Source organism: Arvicanthis niloticus, chromosome 2 (genome assembly GCF_011762505.2).
Source record: "Arvicanthis niloticus isolate mArvNil1 chromosome 2, mArvNil1.pat.X, whole genome shotgun sequence".
NCBI lineage: Eukaryota > Metazoa > Chordata > Mammalia > Rodentia > Muridae > Arvicanthis > Arvicanthis niloticus.
This window is the reverse complement of record NC_047659.1, coordinates 41064742-41077672: the sequence shown is the minus strand read 5'-3', so window position 1 is coordinate 41077672 and position 12931 is coordinate 41064742. Positions and strand designations below refer to the sequence as shown.

The 12931-nt window shown below is 43.3% G+C and overlaps 1 protein-coding gene and 1 pseudogene across 8 annotated transcripts in view; both read left to right on the top strand.

Moving 5' to 3' along the window:
- The window catches only part of LOC117703139 (TD and POZ domain-containing protein 1-like), a 49249-nt pseudogene extending 44609 nt beyond the window's left edge, over nucleotides 1–4640 (top strand).
- Cobll1 (cordon-bleu WH2 repeat protein like 1) overlaps nucleotides 4537–12931 on the top strand; it is a 146711-nt gene continuing 138316 nt past the window's right edge. For 4 of the 8 annotated variants that reach the window (XM_076928829.1, XM_076928828.1, XM_034496698.2 and 1 more), the window contains exon 1: nucleotides 4545–4790. In XM_076928829.1, coding sequence (XP_076784944.1) covers nucleotides 4714–4790 — 77 coding nt within the window. In that variant the 5' untranslated portion in view covers nucleotides 4545–4713. Of the gene's footprint in view, nucleotides 4791–12931 lie in introns of all 8 variants that reach the window. The other 4 variants (XM_076928823.1, XM_076928822.1, XM_034496699.2 and 1 more) reach the window with 3 other exon arrangements.

The window sequence follows — 12931 nt, the reverse complement described above, 5'->3', positions numbered from 1 at the left end:
AGACTTCTCTGAAGGGCCATCCCTGACACATGCCTAGCCTCCGTGGCTTTCCTCAGTTGCAGAGCAATCTTAAACTCTAAAGCCATACATAACCATGTGAAGAGGGCTATTCTTGTTTGTCATGTACTAAAATGTAAGCAGCTGAATACACCTGTGAGGGATGTTTTTTTTCCCTTAAATAAATCACTGGAAGTGGGATGACCCACTTTTAATCCAGATCTTTGGAGGTAGGAAGATCCACCTTTAATCTGGCCTCTACCTTCTGGTGGTAGTTAATATAAATGACATGGAAGAAAGGTCTCTCTCTTTGCCTGTTTGCCCCTATTCTTGTTTGGCTAGTCCATTACTTCACTGGTATTAGAGCCTACTTTGAGATTCTGGCATATACTGAAGATTAGCTGAGATATCCAGACTCATGGACTGAATAACATTCTTGGACCTTCCATTTGTATTCAGCCATTGTTGGACTGGCTGAACTATAGAGTGTTATACATTGTAATAAATTTCCTTTGTGTGTGTGTGTGTTCTATAAGTTCTGTTCGACTACAGAACCCTGATTAATCACTGTTATCACTCAAAGATATGTATAGAAAAATTGACATTTATTTTGAGTCTTATGTAGCTCAGATTGGCTTTAAACTCAGTATGTAGCTAAGGATCAGCCTTATGTTCTTTCTGCCTCCACCTCCCAAGTGAGAAGAATCAATGTTTCCATATTATAAGGCCAACTCACTTCTCATCTGTTGTTTTCAGTCATCTGCCAGGACCTTTAATATAAAACGTCCTTCTTAGACTTCGTTCTTTTAAAAGAATGTTGTTTAACACTTTCCTCCTATATTCAAACATTCTATCCTGTAGGAAAACTCCTTAGGCAGGAAAGTAAACAACTCAAGATAGCTTCAGGAAGTCTCTGAAACTGATCAGATTCACTAGGTCCTTCCCTGTTAGAGTAATCAATAAAAGCAGAGAATTCCTCTCAAGATTAAGTAAAGTCAAGTCTCCCAAAAACACTCAAACTAAGCTTCAAGGAAGGTTCTCACAAGGAGAAAAGGTGCAAAAAAGACTCTTGAGACTAGGTGGGTTGCCAAACAGAAGCACCAGCCAAACTGTCTGGAAGAAGTTTAGACCAAATGAGGTACCTAGAAAGGATGCCTCCTAACTTGTGGAACTGCTTATAGGCCCTAGTTTTAAGAAGTATCACCAGGCGTGGGGTGGGCTTTGCTGATACAGGTATTTTGAGTCATTTCTGTTCCTGTACGTAACCCTAATAAACTCATTGGTTTACCAAATCGGACTTCAGTGGTATCTGTACTTGGGTCTGTTGCAGGTTCCCTAATTGGGGTGAGCAGATGTGTGTTGCATCTCCCCAGGAAAAATTTTGTCACACGACAAATCTCTTAAGTGGAACCTTTAAGATTTCTTTCATTTCCCTATTCCACAAATATTTGCAGACTGCCTTCTGTGCTCTGAGCTGTATTCAGAGGAGTGAATTCACGAGAATGAGCACAAAGCCTCCTCTGTCCAAAACCTCACTGTCCATTTCCCTGATCTTCACCTAGATTACTAAAGCATACCCATGGACCTGTGGACAAGGACAGTTCTAGAAAGATTAACTGGGGTGGGAAAACCACTCCAATTGTCAGTAGCACTTTCTCTTAGACTAGGGGCTCATAGGAAATAAAAGTGGGAGAAAGGAGGAAGCCAGCCTAGTGCCAGCCCAGTGCCAGCACATACCTTTCTGTTTTCCTGGCCGCCATGGCATGGACTGCTGCTTCTCATTACACCATCCCTGCCATGATGAATGGACACCGCTAAATCCCCGAAACTGTGGGCTGAAATAAGTCCCACCCACCTGCTGTTGTCAGGGATTTTGATCACAGCAGTGAAAAGCTAACTGAAACAGGTGCAGCAGTCCTTGTCCACCTAACAGTCTACTCGGTTGAAGAGAGAAAGGGCTATTTCTGTGTTGTTTGCAAGGCCTTCCCAAAGTGATAACACCTGAGATAGTACCTTTATTAGCTATGACTGGATGTAGTAGGAGGGGAGATTTCCAAACAGGGAAATGGAGCAACATCTAGGCAGACTTGAACAACTTTTCAGAGGAACTGGGAAGGGGCCGTTTTTCCACCATTATGTTAAAAAGAAAAAAAAAAAAAAGAAAAGAAAAGAAAAAAAAAAAAAGGTTCCTAGCAACTCTGATCGACATTTTGCCAATAAATTATGAAGTTTATGAAGTTACAAGACTGCAGTCATGGACAGTAATGCATAAGAACATGAAATATAGTCTTGGTTCTGAAAGATGCTGAACACAGTTTATTGACTTAATCTCAAAATAGATAATTAGTGGTTTGGGGGATTCTCTTGTAAACCCCAAGCCTCTCCAAGGAGCTGTGCTCAGGGTAATAGTGTAACATATTTAGGATGCTTCAACTTAGTGTCACCTCCATCTCAACACATGACAATAGCGGGTTACACTGTGGAGGCTCAGCACTCTCCTTGATGTGATTCTACCAGGAAATGAAACATCTTGCTTGTCAAGCAAGCCACTTGGATAGGCTCACTTTCAGTGCATGAAAAGTACGACCCTGCCCTGTGCCAAAGAACAAAAGGATGTACGGGAAAACTGGTGTCATGAAAATTGCTCTTAGCAGTTACGAAATGTTGTAAAAATGTCTTAACGTTTAAGATCAGCCTAACTGGGATCCATAATATTACTAGTGTGTCATAAATCAAGGTTGAAACTAATTAAGTGCTTGATCCTGTGATTCAAAGTTATAAACTTTAAGTAGTTTCAATGTTACTCACTATTTACAGCCTGTCTATGCAACAGCTGGAAGTCTATCCATTTACAGTCAGAAAGGATTCATGAACTTGTCAAACCTGTGCTATTATTTAAAGTCTAAAATCCAGATCCATTTCAAACAATTGCCTCATTATTAGTCAAATTATTTAAAAGCAACTTCTAATGATATGGTTCTAATACAGTAATCCCAGAAGCCACCAGGAGATCTCTGCCTCCATTTCATATTCAAAGATGTACTGAGACCATATTCTGCACCACGAGGGAAAGTAAAGAGACAAAGTCTAATTATATGGAGTAGTAGTTAGTACTTTTAATTCTAAAAATCATTGGTGGTGCTTGCAATGAATGAGCAACTGAAGAACCTTTAATTAAGCACGGGTTATAGATACCAGTTTAATTTTAATGTGCACCCAAAATATAAGTCCTTTGTTATCCTACATCATGTTTCTATGCTTATGTTTTATTTGTCACTTGAGGTATCTATATATTTTTATTTACCATTATTTCCTGATGTAAGCTTTTGGACTCATCAATTTAAAATAGTTGGCAAGCTTCTAAGAACGACGAGAGGATATGCAAATACACCTGGTTGTCAGGTGGGATGCCTCCTCTGAGAACACTTGCAGGAACCGAAACTAAAAACAAGCAAGCACTGTTTCAGATTCCTTTATTCCGGTGAAACTTCCAGGAGGCCACTAAATCTCTACTGTTCTTTCTTAGCTTATAGACTGTCATCATGAGAACGTCCAGTCCTCAAATCACAGCTGTTGGATGTTTACATCAAGAGAAGCATGCCTGGGAAGACAGGACGGGCTTAAACCTGCCAGGGATTAGAAAGATCACAATGTCAGAGAAGCCATTTACAGGCTAGCAACCGCAGGGGTCAGTGAGGTTAAAAAGAAAATCCAACACTTGGAAGGTCAGACTGCAGGTGGTCAATCAGCAGGACTCGGTCCAGGAGCTCTCCTCGCTTCCGCTACAGCTTGGGTCCTCCCAGGGGTTTTGCTGGCCAGGTATCCTCCCTGTCCGTCCACTGTCCGTCTTGGGTTCGTGGGGCTTCCCAAAGCTACGCGTTGGCCGTGGGGACTAAAACGAGCAGCTAGACGCTTCCTCTCCACCAGCCTCCCCCGCGGTACCCTAAAGCCGCGTGCCCCGGGAAAGGGTGCGGGGTGGGGAAAAGGAAATTCCTACTCGCTCCACGTCCCCGCCCGCTCGCCCTACCCGTCCCCTCTCCGCCTGGCTGCCCTGATCGCTCCGATGCCGACTTCGTCACCCTCACTTCTGCAGGGCGAGGTGGCAGAGGCGGCTGCGAGCTCGGGGCTCCCGGCAGGGCCATGGGGCAGGGTGAGTAGGGGCGCGGGCGCGGCGGCCGCGGGACGACCGCCTTCCGCCGCGCGCTCGCTCCGGGCGTCCTGGCCAGCCGTGCGGGGGAGGAGCGGAGCTCCGGGCCGAGTGCGCGGAGCCTGGACGGGCCGGGTCCCATAAAGCGGGCAGCGGCTTGGGAAAACGGGGGGCGCTGTGGTCCACAGCTCCTCCGGAAAAGTTTGCACGGGATTCAGTTGGTGCGCAGCGGGCCGCTGGAGCCCAAGCACTGCGGGCGTGGCGAGCGTCCCGCGCCCAGTCCGCTCCTCCTCCTCCTTCGCAGCCCCGGGCCGCCGCGCGCCGCCCCTTCGCCGCCGACTGGCTGCGGGCTGCGGCCGGGGCGGGGACCTGTGGCCGTCGTCGCGGCGCCCTCAGGCAGGGACCGACCCGCAGGTGGAAGCGCCCCGGGGAGGCGGGGCCGCCCCCGGCTGCCGTGGGTCGAGGCGGGCTCTTGGCCGGCTCGCTCCCGCCCTGACCCGCCGGCCTCTCCCACCCCAGCAGTGACGCGCCGCCTCCGATCCCGAGCCCGCGCCGCGGCCAGCAGCGCGATGGACCGCAGCGTCCCGGATCCCGTACCCCGCAGCGCGCCCCGCACCCCCGCCACGCAGCCCGCAGGCTCCGCAGGGTAAGTAGGGTAGCCGGCCTCCGAGGCCTCGCGGGTTCCACCTGCCCGCGGCAAGCTCCCCGCGAGGCCGCGGGGCTCCCGGGCCGACCCACACGCGGGCGGGTGACTGTGTCCTCCGGGGCGAACCGGGGGAGGGGGGTTCGATGGTTTGGGCAAGCTTTCCGATTGGGGTTGTGGAAGGCCAGGCGAATGGCAGGCGTTGGGTGAGGAGTCCCGGAGCAAAAGTGGTAACAAAGGGCTCCTTGTTGGGGCTCTGGAGCGGCGGGGGACGACACCTGTAAGTGCGCTCCGGGGAAAGGAAGGAAAAGTTTCCACGGCCAAGCTCTCCGGTCCTGGCGGATGGCTTCTGTCAAGGTGACTGCAAGGAAGGGGCTTCCTGAAAGTCCACGGAGGGCGCAGCAAGGTGTGCCAGCTGTCAGCCCGGCTTGACAGTTCCGGGAGCAGGCGGGGTGCTCACCTCTGACTGGGGGTGTGTGTGTATGTGCCTCTGGCCAATTGGTGATCCCAAAGCGGAGCGCGAAGTCAGTCGCATTGGCAAACACCTAGACTTTTTACTGTCACGTGTTTTGAGGAGCGATTGGAAGGGAAGGGGCTGTCACATGGTGAGTTAATATTAAATGAAGCATGCCTTCCTGCCAAATATGTTAAAAATCACTGTTAAACGTTTGGGTAAACAGTGGTGGGAACAGGTAGTCCTGCAAGGGCCAAGGAGAAACTTGAGAATAACCTTTGTCGTGGTAAACGGTCAAGCTACACAACCCTGTCCTAGTTGGGGACACCCCATTGCTGTCATGTAGCCTCTTGACCATAAGGCAACCCCAACTTTTCTTTTTTCTTTGTTAATCAAAACCTAGAAATGTCCTAAACAGAGAACGAACATTCCAGAAATAGGAGCGTTAAGGAACAGGCGACTTTGTAAGCAATGAATGAGAGTCGTTCAGCTTGCTTTTTTTTTTTCCCCCTCTGGTTTAAGAGCGAAGAAGTCATTTTTCCCTGGAACATGACAGGCGTTTCCTTAGGAGCAGGTCACAGCATGTTTATTCATCAGAGGCCATGCGAGCACTGGCAGTTGTCTAGAGGAAACATGGAAGAGTCTCAAGGCAACATGACTAATCGAACAGATATTTAGTGTAATGCTTACGTAGAGGAAACATGCAGTGTGTGAATTCATTCTTTTTTCTCTAATTTCCATCATTTCCATGCAGTTGCATCTATCTCTGTAGACTCCACTTTTTCCTGGGGGGGGGGGATTTTTCCTGGGGGGGGGGAGTTCCTCTGTTGAGATACTAATGTGTCTCCTTCCATATATTTATGCGGTACGAAATAGTAAATGTGTTGATAGGGTGAGTGTGAAACAAGGCCTGGAGACAAGAGCTGTGGATTTCTGTAAGTTAATGATGAGCCAGCTTTCACCCAAGACTGAATTAGACTCTTAAGAAAATGGCAGAGAATTCTATTGTGCGTTTGTGTCATGCATTTGCACAGAACGAAGTCTCCCAGATGCTCAAGAATCAGTTCTTCTGAACAAAATAGGTGAGGCTGGAGAGCTCTGTGATGAAGAAATACAAAGAGCTTTCTAGTGACAAGCCTAGAATACCCCGGAGTTGTATGTTTGAGAACTTGAGGGCTAAACAAATGAGTCCCTTGAGAGTATGCATATAGTTAATTGCTCGATGAGTATTTATTTATTTATTATTTACTTATTTAGCAGGGACTCCTTTAGCTCAGGCTGGTCTGGAACTTCATTTATAATTGAGGGTAACCTCCTGCTTCTGTAACCTCCCAAAATTGAGGTTACAGGCATATACCCGCCACACTGCACAGAGGAAAATATTTTAAAGAACCGTTGCACCTACCTTTCAAACTTCAGGGAAGACATCTGGAAAAATTCACCTGTAAATAAATACATAAATACATAACAGTATTCTTTTAAAAAAGAAAAAAAAAAAAGAGCTCCTAATGGCTTGTCTTCTTCCACTTGTCTATTCCAGGTCTTCGTTATGTCTATTGGGTATTCAGGATTAGTGTTTGCTTTTTTTCTTAAAAAAAAAAAAAAAAATAGAGACTTTTAAAAAGGTTTAAGTTGTGGGAAAATGAGAGTATTTAGGAGGTGGCAGGGTGCAATCCTAATATGATATAATTGTTGGTTTTGAAGGTAGGCTCCTTACTATAGAACTAATTATATCATGACTCAATAGTCTAATAGCTGGTGAGGCCTACTTTAGTTCTTATCCGTGGATATTGTTGTTCAAAAGAAGTCCTCTGTTGTCTGTAATTTTCCAAGGTCTATTCTGTTGTAACAGGTTATTTGAAGGACAAATCAATGCAGCTACATATTTTACCATGGGGGTGGGGGAAGGAGGCTCTCTGCGGGAGTTACCGAGCCAATTAGTAAAACCTGGAATTTGGGGTGCCCATTCACTGTGTTAATTGATTTGAATGTCTCCTAACTAAGGTAAGACATAATCTGCATTATAACATATGGGTGTTGGATCATTCATTAACTGAGCGTTATAGTTTAGATACGGTTTTTCTCATGGAGATTCATTCCTAGGTTGGAAGCTTTGCGCCCCTCCCCCACATAACGGAATTGGAGGTGTGGTGCCTTTAAGAGGTGTGGCAAGGTCACTAAGGGGGATTAACAGGAGTTGGGTTGGTTATGGGTACAGAATCCTGTTGTAAAGTGAGCCTGGCTTTCTCTGCTTGCCTTCTGCTCCATTTCTTACCGTCGTCTGTCTCCCACTTGGCTCCCTGTACTGTATGGTGCAGGTAGCAAGCCCTCACCCAGTGAACATAGAGGGCTGCCTGAGCTCGGGCTTTTAGTCTCTACAGCTGGAGCTAAACTTGCCACTTTCCTTCATGAAGTACCTAATCACAGACATTATTATATTGTAGCATAAGATGTTAGCACCCTTGTGGGGGAAGGGGAATAATAATATTTTAGGAAAAAAAATATTTTGTAGCCTCTGGCTACAGTTGCTTTGAAACATTCTAAATAATTGTAGTGTTGCATATGTAAACAAAAATGTGATGGCTTAAGTTTTTCTTCAGTGTTTTCATATACTTACCTCACATTTAGCATAGTGTGGTGAGACACCTGGGAGAGATGGTCTCATGGACACCGGCCGAAAAGACTCTGGCCCTGAAGTGAAGGGGTCCTGTTCCAGTCATCACAGCACCTCAAGGGTTTACCCTGGCTTCTGGTTCACCTCCTCAATCCTGCACCACCTTATTAGTTCTTCTCAGTATTGTGTATAAGCATGCACTGGCCATTTGTTGCATGTCTTGTAGGCTTGGCTTTTGACTTTGAAAAATGCTGCTGAGTTTAGACTTCAAAGCCCCAGAATTCCATCCAACAGCTTTGTTTTTTGTTTTTTTTTTTTTACTTTGAGATTAAATGTTTATGTATTTGTTTTTCTCATGAGTTGGTTTGTTTTGAGATGAGTCCTAGAAAATGGAACCAGCATTGAACTCTGGATCTTCCAACCTCTCTCTCCTGCAAATGATGCTTTTATGTATATGAGGATACCAGGCTAGATTAAAGTTTGCATGTTAACACACACACACACACACACACACACACACACACACACACATTCATTTGAACTGTGTTCTGTCACTTATTCCATTAGACCAACCTAATACAGAGAGTAATCACAGTAATTGAGCCTTGTAGCCAAGTAATGATTTAGCTGTAAACAACTAACTAGTTTTACCTTAACTAGCTCCCTGCTGATTGACTCAGTCATGGCCAGTAGAGTTGTTTTCTCTAAGTGTGTGCAGTCACAACTTTGATGTCACATAATATGTATCTACATATATGTATGTTATCTGACATCTATCGTCTATAGATGAAAGTTAGCTGGTTTAGTTTGTGACGTATGGAAATTGCAATTGCTTACTAGTTTCCTTGGTTGGAAATGCTAGGCTGGTGTGTCTTTGAAGAGAAGAGCCCTGTTGAGACACATGTCGAAGAGCTGAACGGTTTTAGAGGTGAGAGTAGTAACCAAACATGATTTTACTTTCTACTGTGGATATTGAGTCTTACTAGTTAAGAGTTTCTTGTGGTCAATGATGACCCCAAATATTACATAGAACATTCCAGAAAGGAACAGTTTGTGAGTGTTGTCATATCTTTGTTAGTAACATGATATTGTGCCATCTGGATTTAGTCCATCTTATCTATCCCAAGAGATGACTTTGTTTAGTATATGGTGCAGTGTCTACCCATACATTGTCTCCTAGGCTGCAATCACTTGGTAGCCATCTTGGAAATCACATAAAACAACTCAAAGCACAGTAGTGTTTTAGGGTCAAGAAAGCATTATTTGTTGGGTATCTCATGCTTGTAATACCAGGACTTGGAAAGTTAGGGCAGAACATTTGACATTAGTTTCAGCCATCTTGGAATACAGAGTGAGACCTGTTCTCAAATAATAATAAAACTAGAAAAAAAAACCTCCTCATTTTACTTTTTTTATTAGATATTTTATTTATTTACATTTCAGATGCCATCACCTTTCACCATTTCCCCTCCCTAGAGAACCCATATCCCAGCCCCTTCCTCCCTTTTGCTTTTATACCACTTTAATTACATGCAAATATTAAGGTCAGTTCTAGGTTGAGGGTCTAGCAATATAATAGATGCTAATAGTCAAGGAAAAAGCAAGGCAATAAACACAAATAGTCAAAGAACAAGCAAAGCAATAAACAAAGTTCCATGATCACTCCCGTGATCACTGTTTCTAAGGGCTTATCAGGACGACCAAAATACCTGAGCCTACTTCCCTGTCCTAGCCCAAAGTCATTTTCATATCTGAAGCCTACTTCCTTGTTCTGGCCTAAAATTTAGATTCTTGTCTGAGATTACTTCTTAGTTCTAGCCTAATATTTAGATTCCTGCCTGAAATTACTTCTTTGTTCTAGCCTAATGTCAAATTCCTGCCCGAAGCCCACCTCCTTGTCCTTGAACAATGTCATATTTCTGCCAAATAGCCCATTTCCTTGTCCTTGACCCATGTCAGATCCTTGCCAAGCCCCTCCCCCCCCCAAAGCTCTCTCTCCTTCTCCGATCTTTTTATTTTATAAACAAGACTGAGTCTGTCTTAGGTTGTTCTAACAAGAATGCCTTCCTTACCCATTATGGAATATGCATTATCAAAAGCAATGCATTTATGTCTTAGGTTGGTAAGGCTCTGTGCAGAATCTTACCCGTCCTTGGCTTATCAACCTGATAATTTAATATCTCTGTCTGGAAGTCCATTTTCAGGTTCAAGTCATGTACTTTGGCTGCCAACACGTTGAGTTGTTAAAGACAAGCTTTAACACAATGGGCAGGAGTCAAATTATCCCCAGGACAAAAAAGGGCTAGCATGATCAAGCTATATATGCCATTCTCAAAGCTTGATCAAAATAGAAATACTGACCTAAGGCCATGGGTAATTTTATCAGCAGTATCTGCTGCATTTTACTTAATAATGGTCTCATCATTCCAAGATTTGTAATTCTGAAAATTCAGATATGCCAAAAAATTTAAATACAGCATGATTAAAAGAGACATATTCACCTTATGTGTAACCTTTGTTACAGTAACATTCTGTTTTCTAGTTATGGTTTCTAGCATTTCACTGTTCCTAGTTGATAAACTATCTGAGGTAGGTGTGTGTATAGGGGGAAGCATAGTATGGATAGGGTTCAGAACCAGGTATGGTTTCAGGCATCCATGGGAGACTTGGAACATGATCCCCACAAAGAAGTGTGCTCTTATTCTCCTAAAGTTATCCAAGCTTTGTGTCTTAGTCCCCTGTAGCATGGCATTAATCACTGAGAAAAAGCAATATGCTTGCTGGTCTCAGCTTGACACTTTATCTTTGAAATCACGTGCCTGTGCTGGCAATCTTTACTCACCCAGATAAGCTTCTCTTTTGACTTTTTCAAAATGTAAATGTCAAAGTTGTAGTTGACCTTGCTTTGAAGGATAATACTGTCTTGATTCTGAAGCAAACCCGGAATATGATGTTAACAAACTCAGTATACTTTTGTAGCTTAGGAGCAATGGAGTTAATTGGAGGAAAATTAGGAAGGACTTACCAACTGCTTCTGCCTCTATTTGGAATCATTATCGGTTCTAAAGTTTGACTATTGAATATTTAGCATATGTTTCAATGTTACCTGAGAATCACTCAGGTAACTTTAAAACCAGTGCCCATGCTTCCTCACACATAAACCTGTTCTGGTTTGATTGGCTTGGTCTGGACCAAGGGCATGGTGAGGATTACTGTGCCACCAGGTTTAAGAAGGACTGATTAGCATCAGCAGCTGAAGTTGGGGTGGAGGCACTGCTGTTTTTAAGGAACTAAGCTTGACTTTGAGCTTCTAAAGATTATATTCACACTTTGTATAGTATTTTTTTATTCTTAAAATAAATTGCCTTTCCTCTTTTTGAGAAAGTATATTAACTCCTCTTATACTTGCTGAATTTTCATGCCCATGATCATACAACTGCAGTAGATGCAGGAATTTTGGAAGCAAGACCCTGTTTCCAAACTTGTGTGTTTTATGGGTAGGCTTAGCCTCACTCATTGAGTTTACAAATATGTCATATAATTGCATTTGGTGCTATCATTTATAGTTTAAAGTGGCTTTTATTTCAAGTGGGCTGCAAAGTTGAGTATCCCTTCTCTTTTCAAAAGAATATCTATTCATATGTTTTTAAAAATGCTACATACTCCAATGATTATAAAAGTGTGTAACACTGAAAAGGCAATTAAATACTTGGGCTGTGTGTTGAAACTCATAGTAAATTGTTTGTGGTAAACTATGTTTTTAAGCTCACAGTAAAACTTCTATTCATAGTAAAACAATCCTCTGGTGTATGAGAAGGTATTTATTTTTTGTCATCATGTGTCTGTGCCATGTATTTACAGCAAAATTGCAAGAGTCAGAGAGCTTACCAAATGAGAGACATGAAATTGTTCAGTAGAACAATGCATAATTTCTCCTTCAAAGTCTTAATTTCCTTTGAGTGAGGTAGAGAGAAGCAGAGTAACAATTCTGTAGGATGTGTTTACATAGCAATGACAACTATCTTCTTCTTAAGACCTCTTTTAATTTAATTGGTCAAATACTCATTACTTCATTTATATAAAGTAACTTGAGAGGAGGACACTAGGAAATTGGCTGCCAACCATAAGTACTTTGCTGAAGAAATTAATATGTACTCTCTAGGGAAAAAAAGAAACATGGTATTAGGTACAATCAGTGCTTTGGTGCCAACTCAATGTCCAGTTTATGCTTACAGCTTTAGGTACTATACCCTACCTCATGGGTTTGCAGACTGTGGCCTGACAAATGGTGACCTGCAGGTCAAGATGGGACTCTGCCTGTGCTTTTCTCCCTTTTCCCATTTTTAGACCTGTAGTAGCTAATACACACAATGTAAAATTTCACATCATAAAACATTTGGAAGTGTACATTTAGTTGTATTAAACATATTCATATCACACCCCCTTTTCCATACCCATTGTTCTGTTAAAACAGAAAGTTTATTTCCATTAGAAATAATGCTTCCCTCTTTGATGTTCCTGGCAGCCATTCTGCTTTTTGGCCATGATTATGGCCATACTGAACACCTCTCATAAGTGGGATCTAGTGCTCTGCTTAGTTCACATGGGTTATTGCCTTCCATGGTTACATGTTATAGCTTGTATGAACACTTCACCCCCTTGTGTTGGTTAAACATATGTTTGAATGTAAAGATACAGTCATCCATGTGTGGATGCTTGGTTTCTTCAGATTTTAGTTATTGTGAGTAGTGATATTGCACATCTGAGTGTACAGATAACACTTAGAGGTCCAGTTCTTAACCCTTAGATATGTGGTGAGATGTGGAATGGGTATCTTCTCCCTCCTTCCCTCTCTCTAACTCTCCTTCCTCTCTTCTTCCCTCCCTTCCTCCCTTCTTCCCGTCTTCCCTCCTTCCCTTCTTTCCTTGAACTCAAGATACTGATACTGAGAACATAGATGTGTACACTATTATGGCTTTAGTTTTGAAATATATTATAACTGTTTGGAGACAGGTTTTTGCTCTGTAGCTCTGGCTTCTTGAAACTCAAGTGTGCAGCCACATCTGCAGCCTCTGG